This window comes from Lynx canadensis, chromosome A3 (assembly GCF_007474595.2).
Source record: "Lynx canadensis isolate LIC74 chromosome A3, mLynCan4.pri.v2, whole genome shotgun sequence".
NCBI lineage: Eukaryota > Metazoa > Chordata > Mammalia > Carnivora > Felidae > Lynx > Lynx canadensis.
In genome coordinates this window covers 34147459-34169283 of record NC_044305.1, presented here as the reverse complement: position 1 = coordinate 34169283, position 21825 = coordinate 34147459, and the positions used below count along the sequence as shown (strand labels likewise).

General features: G+C 38.5%; 1 protein-coding gene across 3 annotated transcripts in view; it reads right to left on the bottom strand.

Annotated features, from left to right (window-relative positions):
* Positions 1 to 21825, bottom strand: part of PLCB1 (phospholipase C beta 1) — a 702980-nt gene that overhangs the window by 229168 nt on the left and 451987 nt on the right. For all 3 annotated transcript variants that reach the window (XM_030310083.1, XM_030310080.1, XM_030310081.1), the window contains exon 4: positions 17919 to 18056. In XM_030310083.1, the coding sequence (XP_030165943.1) occupies positions 17919 to 18056 (138 nt within the window). The remainder of the gene's footprint in view (positions 1 to 17918; positions 18057 to 21825) is intronic.

Sequence of the window (21825 nt, the reverse complement as noted above, 5' to 3'; positions counted from 1 at the left end):
AAGATGCATAATTACTTTCAAAAGACTATGTGATTCAAACAACTTTATGCTGCAATTGACAAAAGCACAAGTCAAGCTAGCCTAGGAAATAAGAGAATTTATCAAGGACACTGGGGATTTCCTGCAATTGAAGGAAAAATTGTGCAAACTGCAGCAAAAAAAAAGATACATATAATATAAGACATCAGGAACCTGGGGCCTAAAAGCCAAGGAGATCGTCTTTATTGCTTTTCCATTGCTCTCTACTCCTGGTGGCATTATTTTTTCTACTGATATTATTTTTGTTCCCATGGGCACCAACTGCATCAAAAGTTGTGGCACATGGTACCTCCCACCACCAGAGATAGTCTGACGACCTCACTGTCAGTATGAAAAATCCTGACAAATGTCTCTGATTGGTCTACCTCTAGAACAGTCTAGTCAGGTAAGAACCTAGTAGTATCCATGAGGCCAAATCGTTGGAACTGGGGGAGAAGCGGTGAGCAGAGAATGAAAGAGAATAAGAACAATACATATATCCATTCATCGGAGTACTGTGGAAAAGCAGGTGGAAGAAAAGGATATGTGTCGTTTATACCTTGGATCTCATAGTTCTGCATCCCATTCTTTTTTTTTTTTAAATGTTTATTTATTTTTGCGAGAGACAGAGACAGAATGCCAGTGGGTTAGAGGCAGAGAGAGAGGGAGACACAGAATCCGAAGCAGGCTCCAGGCTCTGAGCTGTCAGCACAGAGCCTGAAGCAGGGCTCGAACCTACAAGCTGCAAGATCATGACCTGAGCCGAAGTCAGACGCTCAACAGACTGAGCCATCCAGGTGCCCCTGTGTCCCATTCTTTTTATAAAATAGGCAATAAATCCACACTTTTGACTTGGGTTGACTTCATGAATGAATGAAATGTGTCAAGGAAAGAGAATGACATCCATGCTTTATAATTAATGCCTTTAAAAATTAATTTTTATGTCTTTTTCTTTGTTATGAGTATTCAATCACTATTCCTGGCTACAGCATTTGGGTAATTACTTCATATATTTCTTAATGTAACTTGAACGATGCTACAATAGGTTGTAAGAACTCAGAGTACTGTGTGCAACATTGAGCTCAGGAGGCTCCCCAGTTAGTAAAGTAGAGAAGCTTTAGTGTTAGGGCTTAGGGCATCTACATCAGCTTCATAGACATGCTTTAGTTTTGCTTTACGCTTTGGGCTCTATTCCGAAGAATTGTTTCCCAAGTATCTTTCTCCAGATAAGTGAAACCCTGCTGTAGTACATGGGTACCCTGATGACCTAAGGAAGAGTTCACAGGATTGAAAGTGCAATGCTCAAGATGTAAATATGCAAGTATGCGCATTTTGAGAGGTAACAGGCATAGTTATGTCCCTAGTCTTCTTCCAACACCTGTTTGACATTCCCCCGCCCAATGGTAAAAGCTTAATGTGGTGAAATCAAGTAAAAATTAATGTTAAGAGAGTTCTTCTAAGGGAAAAAGAATAAAGCCTCTCAAAAGAACAGCATCTGTGGCACAGTGTGAAAGAAAGGAGAAAGATACTTGGTTTGGCGACGTTCTCCCAATGATAGGTTTTTCAGCTATACCATTGTGAATCTCAGGTGTATGTTGAGCCTCAGCTAAGGGACATTCTCCTCCCCTTCTAGCTAGTTTACTGAGTCATTGCTCTTTTGTACAATAAAGAAAATGTTGACTGAGTGCCCTGATATGAAACCCCTAAAGCTTCCTTTCCATGGCTTTCATGTCTACCCACCACATTCTGGAAATGGTTCTTTCCAAAAGCCTCATGGCACTATGACGAAAACACTTGCCATTATTTCTTGTAAGCCTAGCAGTATCGACGCTAATCGTTACTTTGGTTTGAACCCGCTGGAGTGCTGTGTACTACAGACAGCAAGTGTGTGTAAGCAGGGTCTGTAATTATAATTGATACCATTGTTTATTTGTTAAAAAATAATTCCATTTGAGGAGATCAAGTGAAAAAAAATTTTAAAGAAAAAGACAATCCAGCTAATTTTTTTGGTAAGATGTATATCAAGCGGAATAAAAGGAACAATCATAATTTCTTGGGAGTAAAGTAGTGCTGCTTTCTCCATTAAGTGAAATCTCACAAAATTAAAACTGCATTCCTTGAAATTTGATTAGTAACCTACACACAGGTACTTCCTTGTTAAGTTATAACAACCTATGGAATTTTGCTAAAATATAATTTTCTCATTTGGAAATCAATTTGTTTCAAATACTGTAATTATACCTCCCCATCTTTAATTTTTTTGTTTTTCTTGAGAGAGACAGAGACAGAGTGTGAGCTGGGGAGGGGCAGAGAGAAAGGGAGACACAGAATCCAAAGCAGGCTTCAGGCTCTGAGCTGTCAGCACAGAGTCTGAGGTGGGGCTCGAACCCACGAACCTTGAGATGATGACCTGAGCTGAAGTTGGCTGCTTAACTGACTGAGCCACCCAGGAGCCCCTATATATCGCCCATCTTTATTTCAAATCTTTTATAAGCTGGATTTTTCCCCCTTTAAATGCAGGGGTATTTGGCTCTCGGTAAGGACTCTATCTGTCAGCCCTTCCTATACTGGGAAAACTACTCTTTGCTTGTGGTTCCAGTTGCCTGATCTTTGGTCATTTTCTTACTGCTTTGGAAGGGTGAATCTTGAATACAACTTGTGTTTGTCTACCAATTTAACATTAAAATGCTGTTATTAGTTTATGTAATCATTGTTACTGACTCTCTTATTATTGATGCTTCTGCTAGTTTATTTAAATATAAATTTTATTGGATTTCAGACCCCACTCTGCTACTCTCTAGCTGTGGGACCCACTGCTCAGTACCACCTAATATCTATTTTCTCCTTCTCTCCTCACTGAAACCTGACATTATTTAGGCCAGCAATATATAATAACTGAAAAATCTGTAACTCCAGCGGCAAGGGTGGCAATGTGACACAGGAAACCACATGTTAGCAGAAGTCTGGGAAAATGTGGTTTCTGCTGTAGAGGCTCGTTACTTTTTGCTGTTGGGAACACACATGTAATGGCTGGAGCCGGAGAGGCATCTTGTCTATGAGGAAATGGCCATGGGAATCACAGGGTCCAGAAAACCTACCTTTAGTCTTCTTGCTGCATGAGCGGAAAAAAATTTAAAAAAACAAAAACACCCAAACCAAACAAGACGGTAATAAATGAAAAATCCTTAATTTATCTAAGCTACCATTTGGTTTGCTTTTCTATTATTCAAGGTCAAATGTAACCCCTGCCTGATAGAATCATCATGGACAAGTTTGTTTGTTTTTTTTGTTTTGTTTTGTTTTGTTTTTGTTTTTGTTTTTTACCTGTCTAATATCCATTTGCCTTATAAAAAGGAGGAAATCATAGGTTTTATTTCATAGGCTCTTGTGACAATTAAGGGACATAATGTATATTAAATGTTTAGACCAGTGACAGCCCCAACACATGCCTAGTAAACAGTACTAATCTAAAAATTTATTATTTATTTGGGCACCTGGGTGGCTCAGTTGGTTAAACGTCCGACTTTGGCTCAGGTTATGATCTCATGGTTTGTAAGTTCGAGCCCTGCCTCGGGCTCTGTGCTGACAGCTCAGAGCCTGAGCCTGCTTCAGTATACATGCTGCCAAAGCGAGCACAGCCTGAGCCTGCTTCAGACTCTGCACCTCCCTCTCTCTCTTTGCCTCTCCTCAGCTCATGCTCTGTCTCTCTCTCTCTCAAAAATAAACATTAAAAAAATAAAAAAAAATTATTTATCAAATAAGCACATACATTGGTTTTAAAAATAAAAGTGTCCAGAGGGGCTATAACAAAAAGCAATGATTGCTTGTGATACTCTTACCCTAGTTTTGCTTCTTGACAGCTATTTTCATTTCTATTCTTAAATTTCTGGCTGGGGCGCCTGGGTGGCGCAGTCGGTTAAGCGTCCGACTTCAGCCAGGTCACGATCTCGCGGTCCCTGAGTTCGAGCCCCGCGTCAGGCTCTGGGCTGATGGCTCAGAGCCTGGAGCCTGTTTCCGATTCTGTGTCTCCCTCTCTCTCTGCCCCTCCCCCGTTCATGCTCTGTCTCTCTCTGTCCCAAAAATAAATAAACATTGAAAAAAAAAATTTCTGGGAGTTAATTCCATATTTCCAAATGATATATTTGTCCTGCTTTCTCTTGATTGACTGATTTTAGAATTTAACTATCAATATCCAACTCTGATCTGTTGTCCTCTCTTCTTCCTTCCTCCTGATAGAATTCTGTTACCACTATCCTTTCTCCTGGTCACCTCTACAACCTTAGTAACATGATCAAACCATTTCTTAATCCACCAGTTAAAGACAGCATCACGTGGCTTCTAAGAAGAGAACATTTACCTGCTAATACTTTTATCTTCAACTTCTGTTAGCTTAAATTTGCTTGTAAAATGATCAAAGTTGAAATGTTTTTATCTTGCTTACTGTTCATAATTGACTTCAGTTATTTGCATATAAATTGATTCTAAAAGTCTAAAACCGATAAAATAAAAATTTACATGATTACAAAAATGCAAATATAATTTTCTGCGGGTCACGTTTTAGACTCTGATTATCTTTCTTGTTATATTCCCATCACCATGAACTACATGGCTTTCAAAAGACAAGTCTCTTTAGCAAATGGTGCTGGGAAAATGAGACGGCAACATGCAGAAGAATGAAACTGCACCACTTTCTTACACCATACACAAAAATAAATTCAAAATGGATCAAAGGACTAAATGTGAGACAAGAAATCATCAAAATGCTAGAGGAGAGTACAGGCAGAAACCTCTTTGACCTCGGCCACAGCAACTTCTTACTAGACACATTGCCAGAGGCAAGTGAAACAAAAGCAAAATGAACTACTCGGACCTCATCAAGATAAAAAGCTTCTGCACAGCGAAGGAAACAATCAATAAAACTAAAAGGTAGCCTATGGAATGGGAGAAAATATTTGCAAACAACATATGTGATAAAGGGTTAGTATCCAAAATCTAAAAAGAACTTACCAAACTCAACACCCAAAAAACAAATAATCCAGTTAAGAAATGGGCAGAAGACAGAGACACTTTTCCAAAGATGACATCCAGATGGCAAACAGACACATGAAAAGACACTCAACATCAGTCATCATCAGGGAAATACAGATCAAAAGGGAACAATCTCATTACCAACATAGCATACATCCTTTTTGGACTGCTCCTTCAGTTGTTGAAAATTCTGCATGCTTTTAGCAGTGCTTATATTTGTATAATACTTTTCTTATACATTTATCTCTCCTTTTACCTTAATTTTCTTTGGGGGAGAAGAAACTTAAGCTGTTTTCATTTATCTAATATTTTCCAGCTTCCTACTCATATTGCCTAAACCTAGTCCATTCCTATGTGTGCTTTTTAATCTTCAAGACAGTATCTGTTCTTAGCTCTTATGTATTTTTTTGCACTATGTCTTTCATATTTTCCTCTCTTCTGTTTTCTCCTTCTCTCTTGCACTCTTCAGATTGATTGCACCTGTATCTCTTATCTTTTCTCTCTCTTCCTGTGTGTGTGTTTTAGTAATCTCTACACATAACATGGGGTTCGAACTCATGACCTCGAGGTCCAGAGTTCCATGCTCTTCCCACTAAGCCATCCAGAAGCCCCTTTTCTTTTCTCTCTGAAGGCTGTTGTTTTGTCTTTCATGTTTCCTTGTCTGTTTTCTGCCTTCACTGTGGTTTTTGCTTGGGTCCACACTCTGGGAGATTTCCTTCATTTCTTCTCACTACAGTTGTGTAGAACTTTGACTTTTATTCCATTATCTTATCTTTAGATTTCAAAAAAAAAAGATTTTATTTTTGTTTCCTATTTTTCATAACATCTTATCTTATGAATATAATATATTCAAAATTCTCTCTGAAGATGGTATCTATTTTAATTTTTTAGTTTAATTATTTGTTTCTTGAATTACCCCTGTATCTTCTGTCGTCATTTCTTATTTTGTTCTTCTTGGCCTCCTTCATCATTCAATAATGTAGGCTTTCTCAGTAGCGTGTGGACATTTTGTTGCTACTTCACATTATAGGGGAACAACAGAGGGGATAACTGGGAGCTCTAAGTATGTGAGATTTTCCAACTTGTAGACTTCTCCTTCAGGTGAGCACGTGGGTGCCAGCCACTATGGTGTGGTATCCACAAGAGTTTTACTCTGGATGCTTGACTCCAAAGCTGGCTACAATGATGTTTTTCTTTCTTTCTTTCTTTCTTTCTTTCTTTCTTTCTTTCATTTGTTAATGTTTATTTATTTTTGAGAAAGAGAGTGAGAGACAGAGCATGAGTGGGGGAGAGGCAGAAAGAGAGGGAGACACAGAATCTGAAACAGGCTTCAGGCTCTGAGCTGTCAGCACAGAGCCTGATGTGGGGCTCAAACTCCTGAACTGAGAGATCATAACCTGAGCTGAAACTGGATGCTCAACTGACTCAGGCACTCAGGCGCCCTCTGATTTCTTCTAATAATTTGTTCACTTCCACAAGAAAACAAGTTCTCAGCTTTTTGGTCTGGGAAGTAATTGGTTATCAATTATTCTGTATGCAGAGCAAGAGGAGGAGGTGGAGGGGCTGAGAGTTTTGTACATATTCCTTTAATTCCTCAGCCTTCTTTCCACCCCTAAGTCTTGCTCCGTGTTCTGCTGGGCTGGTAGTTCTCAAGTTTGGGGGCATGTCTCCACTGCTTCTGAGTGGGGGTCAGTGACCTCATTGGCTACAGTTCTGTATGGAATCTAGACCGTGCAGAATTCTCTCCACTCTGTTTCATAGACACTCTCCTCACAATCTTCCCTGCAGACTTACTGAAAAATGTCATCTTGTAGTGCCATATCTCATTCTCTTCATCACTGCATACTTATGTTCCTTTACCATAATTTTCACAGTATCTCAGGAGAGGTAGCACGTCACATCTGTGCTTATTCTGCTGTTTTGGACTAATAACCATTTTGTATTTTATGTCCAAAATTTTTTATTTTCCCTCCCTAATTAGCTCTCCAGCTCAATTAATGCAATTCCAGAGAACCTGCCATCATCTTTTGTTCCCCCTTTCATGCCATGTGTCCAATCCATTAGTGCATATATATATATATATATATATAGCTTTACACTCAGAGTATATCCAGAACCCAGCTATTTCTCACCATTCTACCCCAAGCACTCTGTTCTCCTTGTTTCTGCTTCTGCACCCCTACTATGGCTTTTCAACAGAGCAGCCAGGACAATCCTGTGAAAATATATTACACCAAATTAATCCCTTGCTCAAAATAATGCAATAGCTAACTGTGTCACTGGAAGTAAAGCCATATTCTTACAGTGGCCACCCACCACTATTTGGGTCACCTATCACCCCCTCCCCCAACCTCTCTGACTCATCTCTCGCTGCTCTCCTTCTTCCTCATCCCATGCCGAGTACACACCTGTCTCAGAGTCTGCTGTCCTCCATGAGAATTACTTGACCCACTCCATCATCTTCAATTTTCTTCAGAAGTCATCACCTCAGGGTGACCTTATCTGGCCAATTTATTTAAAATTGAAATATGCTCTCCCCCCTACTTCCGGCATTTTCTATTCCCCTTCCCTACTTTATTTGTCTCAGCATCTGGCACCGTCTTATTGTGTTTATCATCCACCTACCCCCACCTTTATGGAGGCTTCATGAAGACAATCATTTTTGTCTATTTAGCTTATCCCTGGCACTCAATATCTTGTCTGGTACACAGTAGGCAATTAGGTATCAGTCGAATGAATGAATGAATGAATGACTATCATCATATAGCCATTAGGGAAATCATTGACAAAATATTAAAAAAAAATTATTCTCAGGGACGGCTTGTTCATTGAGAGCATTTAATGCATTAGCAACATAAAAATGACAGGTGATATTAAGGCAGTAGATGACACAGATCAACCTGCCACTCTTATAGGATGCCAGGTGTTTTCCCCCAGTAATTAAACAAGGAAGCCAATTTTTTTAGAGCTCTTCTCCCTTCCCAAAATATTATGGTTTTGTTTGTCTGTTTGTCTTAATCGCTGTGCCTGCTTCAAGGCAATCCACACAAATAGACAATCGGGGCTTTACTCAGCTTCAAGGCTCAGAAGACAGAGGCATAGGAACAAGGGGGAAGCAGCTAACTTCTGTGTTATGGGGTGTTCGGAAGGAAAGGGGAGGCATTGCTGCCTAAGCAGTTTTCTGCATTTCTTTTCTGGGGTAAAGTGGGTTTGTGCTAACAGCAGCTCATACTCTGAAATCACAGCATTTCTGTGTCTTAGGGTATATATCTTCCCTTCAGTTTGGCATTCATTCCTTTACGTGGATCCTGTGAAAGCTGCCCGGTTCAAAAGAAGCTCTTGCTTAAGGAATGCAGAAAAGACACCCAGAAGCTGGAGGGCAGAGCACTTTCCTCCACAATCACAAAAATAGCAATTGCTGGTTCTTATCTAGGTGTAAGGAAGAGATTAATGTCCAAAGTGCCTGTTCCCGCCTCTTTTTATTATCAATGTCTCTCTGTTGACTTTTGAACTTTTAAACTTTTGTACAGTCATTCCACATGGGTGACTTTTTTAACAATTTGAAAGTTTAAGCTGTGCATCTTTCATACTCCTCTAAAACAAAAATGTAGCATGTGGACTGAGTCTCATTTGCCAACAAAAGACATCACGACTACAAAATCCCAAGACTAATAGTGCAGTATATTGACTTGGTAAGGCCTTGGCCCTTACTTAGAGTTGGGTAGGGGAATATCTGAAGATAACAACATAGGCTTTTTGGCTAGCATGAAGAGGTCAAGAAGAACAATGAATGAAGATCTCACAAAACGCATCAATCCAGAAGGCTAACTTTTTACATTTGTAAACGACTATCTTTTTGGCATATATATTCTACCCCCAAGGACGACTTGCAAAATGTTCCATTATGTGTCAAAATACACTGTTAAAAACAATACATGATACCTCATTCTATTTTTCTTAATCATTTTTGTTTGAAGAAAATCAGACCTATACCCATTGCTCACTCAACATAAATTGGTCCCAAGTTCAAAAAGGAAATGGGATAAATGACACATTTTGTACAAAGTATATTAGTGTTTGAAAATTCTTTTCTCAATGTATATGTTCCAGAATAAAAAGAATATATATAACAAACTCATGTCTCTTGAGGTCAGTTTTAAATACACTGTTAATTTGGAGGAAGGTCTAAGAGAATTCCCAGTTTTTGATGAATCAGGTTCTACATCAGAAACAGCTAGTGGTGGTGCTGGCAGGTCCCTTCACTGGATCTTCCTTCTCTTCTCTTTCCCAATTTCATTTTGTAGACTATAATTTCTTTTTCTTAAAAAAAAAAAAAAAAAAAGGTCCCTTCTCTGTGGCTCCTTTTCTCATTCTCTTCACCTAAAAGGCCTCAACTATTTGGTCATTCAAAGCCATCAGGACTTGGCCATTCAAAGCCACTGTTGGGGGGTGGTGGTGATAGGGACAATGACTCTCTGAGTAGGAACAAAGCTGAATTTGGGAAAGATGAATAGGATAAAAGCCATTGTGGTTAGTGTCATCCCTTTCTCCTACTGAGAATGTTGGCAAACCATGGAGACAGGTCCATGCTGGGAAGAAGGGGCCTGCAGCAACTAGCTAGTGAGTGGGTCTCAATTTCTTCAGCTCTAACAAATGAGAAGATCAGAGTACAAGACGTTCAAAGTCTCCATGGCTTAATAATTTTCATGATCTATCAGTTTTTTTCAAGGGCTCAAAATCCCCTTCTTCCCTTTCTCTCTCTCCCTCTTTCCTTCTTTTTCCCCCAAACACTCACATATTGAAAACCTACTACACACTAAGCTAGATGTTGGGAACACAGAAGTGACTAAGCTGTTGTTTCTGACTTTAAGTAGCTCACAAATCCAAGGTAGGGTGTCAGACACACTGACAGATAATTACAGTGTGATACATGATGGAGAAAATATGCATGGGGTTCACCAAAGAGCAGAGAAGGAAACTCCATTATTCATGGAAATCATGAGATGGAGGGGGAGATGGATGAGCTGTATTTAAGCTGAATCCCCAAGGAGGCTTCAAAGTTCTCCTGGTGGACAAACTGGAGAAGGGAAGTCTAACAAGACACACAATTCTGCAAGCACCAAACTTAAAATTATAAAGGTAGAAAGAATCACAAGTAGTTAGGAACTACTGGAGCAGAATTGTGCAAGGGTCCAAGAGGTGAGTTACCAGCACATGAGAGGAGGGGCAATGTTTGTTTTGTCACTAATCTATCCCCAGTGTCCACTGAAGTGCTTGCTACATGCTAGGCCTTCATTAAATATTTGTTCACTAAGTGAATGAATGAATGAATGGATGGATGAAATAATCAGGAAATTTATTTTTTTAGGTAACAGGCAATGCAAAAGATTTCAAGGAGTGCCTGGGTGGCTCAGTTGGTTAAGCAACTGACTGTTGATTTTGGCTCAGGTTATGATCTCACGGTTTGTGTGAGCCCTGCATCGTGCTCTGTGTTGATGGTGTAGAGCTTGCTTGGGATTCTCTCTCTCCCTCTCTCTCTGCCCCTCCCCAACACACTCTCTCTCCCTCCATCTCTCAAAACAAATAAATAAACTTAAAAAAAAAAAGAAAAAGATTCCAGGCATGATCAAGTTTAGAGTTTTTTAAAAAGATCATTCTTATGCAGGTGGGCATGTATATAGTTGGAGAGCAAATAGAGGGTTCAAGGAAAGTAGGTAGAAGGTGCCTACAGATGAGAAGGGTCAAGAATTTGAACAACATAGCAGGAGGAAGAGGGAGACAAGAAAGAGATGTGAGAGCTAGTTAGGAAATTTGGACAGCCTGCAAGTTATTTGGATGGTAGGCAAGCATCTGGTGTGGATGAAGGTAGGAAAATTTCTAGGGAAACCCAGGTCATATCCTCAAAATGAGTGAACTAGATTCTCTATGACATTCATAGCTGCAGAGGTTCCCTGAAAAATCTAAAATAACAGCCATTCAAGGCTGATGTTCAGTTACAGAGCATATTTTTGGAAAGCTCATTATTCTGTAATTTCAAAATGCAATCATTTAACATACAGGCATCCTCGATTAAACATTTTTTTCATATGTGAATTAGTGTTTAAAATACCAATGGGCACAACCAGTTTGGTAAAGTGCCATCATCTATCAAAGCTGAACATATGAAGATCTGTGATCAGCAATACCTATCTCATAGAAAGGCAACTTTGTAACAACACTGTTTGTAATAGCCTTAAGCCGGAAACTGAATGTCCATCAACTGTAGAATAGATTAGGGTCTACTATAATTACGGTATACTATTTAGGAAAGAGAATGAACTAAGCTATAACCATATGTAAAAATTATAGTAGGATTTCATATATCTAATTTGAATAATAGAAGTCAGACCAGAAAGAAGACATGTTTCCAGATTCCATTTAAAGATTTTAAAGATAGGTAAAACTCATCTGTAAAGCTGGAGGTCAAAATAGGGGTGTGTTAGTACAATAGATACTGGGGTGTTCATGATGCCATTTCTTGATCTGGGTGCTATTTACCTGGGCGTGTTCTCTTTTCAAAAATCTTTCAAGGGGCGCCTGGGTGGCTCAGTTGGTTAAGCGACTGACTGCAGCTCAGGTCATGTTCTCATCGTTCGTGAGTTCGAGCCCCACGTTGGGCTCTGTGCAGACAGCTCAGAGCCTGAAGCCTGCTTCAGATTCTGTGCCTCCCTCTCTCTCTGACCCTCCTCCCCGCTCACACTCTGTCTCTCCCTCTCAAAAATAAATAAATATTTAAAAAATATTTTAAAAAATCTTTCAAGTTATACAGTTATAATTGGTGCTGTTTTCTGTGTATATTATATTTCAATCAAAAGTTAAAAAAAACAACGGGTGGCTCAGTCAGTTAAGCGTCTGACTCTTGACTTCAGCTCAGGTCATGATCTCACGGTTCATGGGTTCAAGCCCTGTGTCAGGCTCTGTGCTGACAATGCAGAGCCTGCTTAGTTCTATCTCTCTTTCTCTGCCTCTCCCCTGCCTATGGGCACACGCGCCCTCCCTCTCCCTCTCTCGAAATGAATAAACAAACTTAAAAAAAAGTTTAAAAAACAATTTGGCTGAGTTCCTGCTAATAGCATGGCTAACCAAGAAAAACAAATTTGTTTATTTTGTTTTTCCTATTTATAAATGCTTAAGAGAATTTAGTGTGTGCAGAATTAAGGATTGAAAGCAAAGGCATCTGCCAATCCTTGCGCAGAGAAATGAACACAGAATTTCCCCTGCACAGCTCTGCCATTAGCCATCTCATTCTTTTTTTTTTTTTAATGTTTATTTATTTTGAGAAAGAGAGAGACAGAGTGTGAGTGGGTGAGGTGTAGAGGGAGAGGGAGTCATAGAATCTGAAGCTAGCTCCAGGCTCCAAGCTGTCAGCACAGAGCCCCACGCGCGGCTCATACTCACAGACCATGAGATCATGACCTGAGCCAAAGTCGGACGCTCAACTGACTGAGCCACCCAGGCACCCCAGCCATCTCATTCTTACAACCCACTGAATCCTTACTGTTTGCATTCACTGCATCTTAACACACTGGAGCAATGCCTGGGTTGGAATTTGCCAAACTAGGTAGTGGTTCAACAATATGTCCACTGAGGGGGCTTACCAGAGTGTCCAACTATTTAGGACTGAATATCAGAGCCTGGATCTTTAATCCTGTTTCTCAGGGTGATAGGTTATGTCACTGATGTATTGCATTGGACAAAGACTGGAGATAAGACTTGGCGAGGTAATGGAGTGTGTGAGCTTCCAGGGACACAGCCATGGAAAGGGACCAGAACCCAGAGGGAAGATGTGGTGTCTTTGCACACTGGGATTCCTCTTCACTAATCATGAATCAGATTTCATTCCTTGTTGAGTTTCTCTCAATGAAGAGTCATCTCCCAACAGTTACACACTGAATACCTGAGACCTGAAGGTAAACACTAGCATATGGGAATCCTGTGAACCCCAGCCGTTGGCTTAGAGCATTGTGTTTTACTACCTTCAGAATGCTGGTTAGACCGTAGGACTGCAGGAGGTAGTATACACAACTAGAAGTCTCTTTCTGTGTAGCCCTCACCTCAAAGAAAAACAAAAGGGCTAGAATTGGGCAGGTAGAAAACAATTATTTCGTCTTCAAGCTACTTGACCAATGGAAGAATTTTCATTGATCCAATAAATTGGTTAGTATGCTCAAAACATTATTTGGAGGCTGATATAAACAATCTGTCTTTCACAGTTCATGTTAACCTTACCAGTTAGATCTTCAAAGAAATGCACTAAATGGTACTGAAAAAAGCTTGAGAGTTCAGATCATCTTTACTCCCAGATGCTGACATCTGTGTCCTTTGTCACTGAGAAAGTAAAGGCAATCAGAAAATGTCTTCAATTCTCTCCACAGCATGTACCCTTTACTAGCATCCTAACCAATATGCTCTACTTTTTCTTCTCTTATTGATTAAATGTCCTTGCTCGTGTCTAAGCCTAGCCACTCTATTTCTGAACTAGGACAGGGTTAGCACACTTTTTAAATAAAGAACCAGATAGTAAATATTTAAGGCTTTGTGGTCTGTATGGTCTATGTCATAACCACTCAAATTTGTCTCGCAAAAGCAGCCATAGACAATATGTGAACAAATGGAGGTTGCAGTGTTCCAATAAAACTTTATATAAACAGGTGGTAGACCAGACATGCCCCCAGGGTATAGTTTAGTGAGATCTGCACTAGATCCTACTGCTTCTACTCAAGGACTTGCTCCAGCAATTCTCCTTATCTCCTAAATTGGCACCTTGTTTTCTCTCTATGGGACCATTCCAATTAGCATATATGTACATTGTTACTTCTTCCATCTGAAAAATCATCTCTGGACCTCACTTCTCATTTCTCTGCTGTCTTTCACATCAAAACTTCTCAAAAGAGCTTTTGGCTTCTTTTTTTCTCTTTACCAATATTCCCCAGAGCCCACTTCAATAGGCTTTTGACTACACCACTCCACCAAAGTTACTCTAATCAAGGACATGGATGACCTCCACGTCACTAAATGCAATGGTCAATTCTTGGTTTTCATCTTGGGCAGCATTTGACCTTGTTGTTGATACTTTATTCTCCCTGAAACATTTTCTTCCCCTGGCTTCTGACAACACACACCACCTTATTGCCTCCTCACTGGCTACTCCTTCTCAGCTTCTTTTTCTGATTCTTTCTTAGCACAGTTTCTTCATGTTGGAGTATCAATGACTCAGGCTTTGGGCATCCTCTCTATCTATAGTCACTTCCTGGCTGATCTCATCCAGTCTCATTAAATATTATCTATAACTTGATGACTTCCAAATTGATGTATTAGATTTGGCACTTAACTCTAGGCTTGTATATCCAACTCAACATATCCACTTGGGTGTCTAATAATTATCTCAATCTGAACATAATCAAAACTGAACCCTTGCTATATACCTCCAAATGTATGCTCTACTTTAAATTTTCCCTATGACATAAGTGGTTATTTCCATCCTTCCTGTCTCTTGGGCCAAAACTCTAACGTCATCCTTGATTCTTCTTTTCTTACATGCAACATACAATTTATAAGCTTATGTTCTCAATTTTTCTCCATATATATATATATATATATATATATATATACAGACTTCCTTCCTTTATATATATATACCCCTTCTCATCTTTTACACAGCTCCACTTTAGTCTAAGTCACTAACAACTCACTGCAAATATTTTAGTAGTTTCTTCACTGGTCTTCCCTGCTTCCATTACAGCCTTTCCCCATATGGTCCATTATTGACTAAAAGGTTAAGTCAGGTCATGTTCATCCTCTGCTCAAAACCCTCCAATGGCTTCCATCTTCCTCACAATAAAAGCTAAAGTCGTTCAGAAGCCCACATTATAACACAAGGAATGAACTTGTTTCTTTAGCTGGTTTCCTTTGCTGATACCTCCAACTCTGCCACAAGTCATGTAGCTGTGAGTGGAGAACTATTAGAAGTTAATGGTAGAAGAGTAAAAAGGATGGGTGGTGATATTCACTTCCACCCTGTGGTTCCAGGGAGTGGTCAGGACCTCCCAGGGAAGGTGGGGGGGGGTACTGAAGTACAGGAGTTCCTGAGGATAGCAAATGTGGATGTGGCCATTGGTCCTTACAGGAGTAGGAGATTCAGGGAGAAGTATTTGACCCAGAGGACAAACATGAAACCACCTATCCCTGGCATTAAAGGGAAGTGCCCCTCCAGGGAGCAGGGAAAGCTGATCCTTAGAGTACAGAGTGGTTGGCAAATCAAACTGCATAACAAAAAGTATGACTGAGATATGCAGGAGACACCATGTTTTTAGTCCAACTGTGGAGAAAAAAAGAAAGACAGTGTTCACCCCACTTTTTTAAAAGAGTCACTTGTCTTAAAGAATAAATAAAAAGTTCAAATTCAGGTAATTTATGTAAGAAAGAAAGCATGCAAATCTGGAATAATATATTTAGGAAAGTTCAAGTCCTACTTCTAATTATTTTTTTAAATTGATCCAAGAGATTTCTCAGAAATCTATGATATTGCTGTAACTGAGCAACTTCCTTCAAATTTTGTTGCCTTCTCTGTGCACCTCATAAAGAAATAGCTTCCTTCTCCCACCCTCATACCCTCTCCTCCTACTTTATTCTTCTACACAGATCTCCATCTGACCTACAATATGTTTATTTCATAACTGTGATTTATCTGTTTATTTCTCCCAGAATGTTGGCTCTGAGCATTCTAGAATGCTGTATCCATAACACTGGAATTGTGGTTGGCACAGAGAAGGCAACTGACAAATATGTGTTGAATGAATGGATGAGCCAGAATCTCTTTGTAAATAATTTCTTCTGGAGATATTTGAGTTTCAAAGAAGCTCCGGTTTCTGTCAGACATTCTACATAATGAGAGAGGCTGTCTCCTTTGGTGTTGACACTACACAAAGCATCATGTACATTGGCCCCAGAGATTAAATAAAAGGTGTGATGTTATGAGACAATTCTGACAATTAGAAGGGGGGAAAGTAAATTTTCAGAGTAAAATGGTGTTTGCAAATCTTAACATTCTAGAGAGCAATTTCAGTGGGGAAAAAAATACCCTAAAGGGAAGGCAAGGGAGGCAAAACATTCTGTAGCCTCATTAATTATACCAGGAACATCAAGTTGCTGCTGGAAAAAATGTCTACAGATGCAGTCCTGATGGAGAATATTACAGTGTTCAGAAATCAAAATCCCTAAAGAAAATTAGTGGGAAGGAATGCACAGAGAGAAGGAAATTGAATATGTTTTAAACCTAACTGCACAAAGGTTTAATACAGTATAAGATATGTAGATTGACTTGTAATATAAAATCTATATTCATTCTTAGTAAAAGCCTCCCTGAAAGTCACTGCCATTTTTTGAATGTTTTTGAGAGTTCATGAATCTCGTGAATTGGTTATTTTTTAAAGTGAATATGGTTGTATTTAAGGAACAATATTTCGAAAATATTTTGCAGGTAGTTAATATTTAATTATCTGTATTCATTCATCCAACCATCCAACCAACCATCCGTCTACATTCTGAGAAATGAAGTATATACAACTCACAGATTACCAGCAGTATACCAGAATAAGAACTCATGGTAGGCAAATTAATGCTGTCATGCAGTGTTTCACAGAACTGAAGTCTCTCCAAATGTCTAAGTTATACTACAGAAGCAAATGGGTGACTTGGTTCTTAAAGAGAGAAAATAGATTAGGTCTGTAACACGGTTTTGGAGAGTAGTTTCTAAAAACCTCAGACTGTTAAAAGTGGTTGGTACTTCATTCATTCCATTATAAGAAATGAAGTCGATGTTTTTGTAAATGTTGGAAATAAGCTTCTACCATGATCACTAAAGAATAGAGGTCAGGCCATTACTTCTGGTGTAATTCAGGGAACTGTCAGACCACTGAGGGTTAAACATTTATAAATCACAATGATGACTGGCTTGACAGAACCTCATAGTTGTGGTCCTTGACATGAGAGGTTCTGTAAGAGCACAGATATGACAAACAAACTTAAAAGTATTTTTTGACTCATAATCTTAAGTCTTGAAGGAAATGTATGAAGGGTAAGGATCATCACTAGTATCCTATAAACTATAAACATGAAAAAAGAAAGTTCTTTCAATATTTTCATTTTAGCGCTCTTTTCATGGCAACTGGACTATTCGAGAGAAAGCATCGAAGTTGAGTCCAGGGTTCCCAGAAGTTCACAGCTTCCTGTTTGATAGAGCTTGCTTATATTATAGTTGTTTCTGTATGTATCTGAAAGGCCTGCTATGTTAGTGAATTAGCAACTCCTTAATGGAGAGGCCCTTTCTAATTTACCATTCTAGTGCATAACTGAATAATTGTTATTTATTGATATTATTTGAAATTTTTATTTTAAAATCATTTCCTTCCTTAATTGAGCAGCTACCATGTGCATGGTGGTGAGCTAGGTGCTATTCAGCATAAAAGAGGTTAAAAAGGTGCTAAGGATGGTTGGAAAAGAGATGGGGCTGGAAGTGACATGGGATGAGGCTAAGAGAGAATGAGTTGGGATAAGGTGTTTAGGTAAAATAAAAAGTTGTTTCACCTGTATTTTCTTCTGCAAAGAAATTATATCAAATGCCTCATTCCTAATGAAAAATCTCCATAATTCTTAGTAGATGCCATTATTTGAAAGTGTTTGAATTACACTTCCACTTGGCAGCTGAATTATTTTTAGATGTAATTTTAACACGTGTTAAATATGACAAAAACCCAGTCTTTTGCAGGCATCAGTACAATATCATAAGGGTTCAGAGTGAGGTGACAAGCATCAGAAGTTTCTATCCATCATACCTTGGCCACTTCCTCTTGGAAAGCCACGAGATTCAAATGGGAGATGTTAACTAAGTCAGGCCCGTACACCACCGTTATCATGCGATGTTCCAAGCGTCCGATGTTCCCCACATCCAAAAGTTCACGTAATTTGGGGTCCTGGATAATAAACGTTGAAAAAAGTTAGTCTATAGCTAGAGATTCCAACATGGTAGCATAGTTCCAAAAGTGTTACACCTACAATGTCTTCAAAACAAAACTGCCTTTTATTAGTACTAGAAAATGGTAGGATTGAAGTCCCTAACCCCATGATGGACTAGAGAGGTGAAGTAACTTGCCAAAAGTTTGTGGAAAGAGAATTTCTGACTCAAGACTTATGGTGTTCATGTCATTATATGAAGAGAAATGAATCAGACAGAGAAAGACAAACACTGTATGATATCACTCACATGCATAATCTAAAAAAAGCAGAATTCATAGAAACAGAGAATAGAGTGGTAGCTACCAGGGGCAAGGGTGTGTGGAAAATGGAGAGATTTTGTTTAAAGAGTACAAACTTCCAGATTCAAGATGTAGATGTTTTAAGGACCTAATGTACAGCATGGTGATTATAGGTAATAATATTGCTGGAAAGATGCTAATAGAGTAGATCTCAAGTGTTCTCACCAGAAAAAAAGAATGGTAATTATGTGATATGATGGAGGTGTTTGCTAACTTTATGGTGACAATCATATTGCAATATATACTTGTACCAAATCATCATGTTGTACATCTTAAGCTTACACAATGTTACCTGGTAATTATATCTCAATAAACCTGAAAAAAGAAAAAGACTTATGGTCCTTGGTCAATGGCTCTTTCTCATACATCATTTAGTAGCAGCATATTTTTATGTGCCATAATTCTCCCTCAGTTTCCTCCAATCATCCCATGACTCACATACTGAAATACAAAATCTCATCTCTCTCTTCAGTTCATGACACATTAAGATGAAGAAGATGATTCTTATGGAATCAAAACATGATAATGCTGTCTTGAGTTGAGGCAGAAACATGGCTGAGAATCACAGTTGTGGACCCTCTCCAACACTGAGTTCATTGTAAAGAAATAGGCTGTTAGCAAGATGGTGGCACCTGCCATGAATATGTTCATTTCAATTCTATCCTCAGAATGTACTGGGATTTGGACATAGAGAACTTTTGCTGTCTTTTCAGAGCAAGTTTGATTCTCTGGGACACCGTAAGTGTGGATCCCTTGGCAATCTAGTCATGATGGGAAATGGAGGTTTCTAAAACCTCCTGAATTCAGAGTAAGACCTAAAATAAAACTCATTCATCTTGGCTGAATTTATTTTCCTCTCATATGAAATGAGAGATCCATGCAGAAAATTAATCAAACCAATCACTTAGCAAATCTGCAGCCAGCTTCAAAGCAAGGAATAAAATTGTATTCTTATTTATTTAGCAAAATGCTGGACCAACAAGGCCTGGTTATTCTGACCTCCTTTCTAAGGTTTTAATTTATAGCATCCTTACAAAGAAAAAATGGACTTAAAAAAAAAAGAAAGAAAATAAAATCTTTCCAGCTAAATAATTTGATTTGGTACCATTAATTATGTCTTAAAAGGTATTAAACGTTTCCCCTCTGTTTGGCTGTGTAAAAAGGAACATTTTCAGGTAAGTTATGAAGAGAGAAAAATCCATTTCAAAGATGTGCCTAATATAATTAAAACCTCAACTCCACTAACAAGTTGGGAACTTATCAAGTACATCAGGCCTCCGAGAAAGATCAAATGCTATTACAAGAACATCAGTTTGCATGGCCTAGAAAAGGAGGAAACTAGAGTAAGGATTTTATTAAGTAAACAATAGCAAAAAAGGAAACTTTTAGCATTCTGGCATTAATGAAAGATTGAAGGAAAATGGTCAGGAAGAATGGGCTTTTTTGTGAAGGCTAATATAGAATGATTCTAGCTGTTCTGTGAAATGAATTACATCATGATTTTTGAAAATTTTTATTTATTTTTTTTAATTCAAGTGTAATTAACATACAGTGTTATATTAGTTTTGGGTATACAATATAATGAAGAAACAATTCTGTACATTTCTCAGTGCTCATCACGATAAATGTATTTTTTGTCTTATTCACCTTTTTCACCCATACCTTGACTACCTCCCCTCTGGCTACCACCAGTTCATTCTCTGGTTTAAGAGTCTGTTTTGTTTGTTTGTCACTTTTTTTGCTCTCTTCATTTGCATCATAGTTTTTGAAAACTGCTTAGGCAAAGTTAGAAAAGAAAATGATCAGTCCTTTTAATTTTGTGTGTGTGTACTTGGAAGAGAAAGATAATTCTCAGAAACCATCTGAAACTTGTAATTATAAATCACAAGTTTTGAATCAATGAATACAGAGTCTATCTGCGATATTGTGATTTATAGGAAAAATAGATTTGGTCATTCAGATGATGAAAATATATTTCTCATAAGTATTTTGTCCTAGTCTGAGGGTCCTGGCTCACAGTCCCTAAAACCCAAGCATTTTCTGTTCAGTCTGCACTACTTTACCACTTGATTCTCATGTCCTTTTGCTCATTTATTAAATAGTAACTGATCAAAGAGTGCCACCTCTGAGAACTATAGAGACAAGAAGTGGGGATCAGGATGTTCACCTGAGTTGTCCTTGAGCTATAGGAATGCAAGGCAAGTAGAGAGCACCCAGCAGAGGTGCCAGAATAGAAGATAATTCTGGAGGGGTGTGTGGTGACTCATTGTTATGCATCTGGCTCTTGATCTCAGCTCATGTCATGATCACATGGTTTGTGAGATGGAGCCCCACATCAGGCTCCATGCTGACAGCATGGAGCCCACTTGGGATTCTCTCTTCCCCTCACCTGCTTGTGCTCTCTCTCTCTCTCTCTCAAAATAAATAAATTAAACTTAAAAGAAAACAAACTTGTTAAAAAAAAGAAAATAATTCTGGAAAAGGACAATATTGTTAGGTACAGTCAACAAGAATTTATAAGATGATCCGCTCTTTGTGGTGTCTCTGTAAAAGTTATCTCACTAATGGCTATTAATATATAATTAAAAAAATAATTGACATTTATGTAATTAAAAATGTGGAATAAAGTATTTGGAGGTAATGTCTGGATTTGGGAGGATGAGAAAGGCTAGCAAAATGAAGATGTTATGACTGAATCTGAGAAGAAGATATCTGAGAAACCATCCTATAAGCCTCTCTACATCTGAGATGGTTGTACAATAAATAATAAAGAGTATTGAACATGAACTGCAGGCACAGTAATATATGAGAAATATTCCTTCAATATTTAAAATTATGTAATCTGGAAGTAAAGAGAAATTGTTTAAAGTATATATATAATAAGCAAGGTTCTTACTAATGTCCTTTTTGGTGACGGAGTATACCAATTTTTAAACTATATTTTACTGTGTTTGCTACCATTAATAATTGTATTTGTCTTTACAACTATCTTTCCTTTATCAGCATCAAACTTGGGTTATGTTAGAATTCTCTCCCTTAAGAAATGACTTTACTTTTCTTTTTACCTATACTCTGAGTTTTCTCAATTTGAACACAATATCCCAAGCTGACATGGTAGCTTCAAACCTCGGTTTCATTATTGAGCATGTTGACATCTGAGGGATATACTGAATAAGATATTTGTCCTTTCAAGTACCAAAAATTGCCCTCAGCTGTTTACAGCAGAGGAGACCCTCAGAGAATTATCTGGAAGGGGGATTTATCTGGAAGGATAAACAGCAAAGTGCTATTTGGAAAACTTTACAGGTAGAAAAAGTTTAATGGAAACAGATGTACAAAAAATGGCTGCTTCTGGGGTACATCAGTCTCAGGTCTGGGAATATGAGTGGCTGCATTTCAAAAATGAATGAATAAAATTAAAACAGGA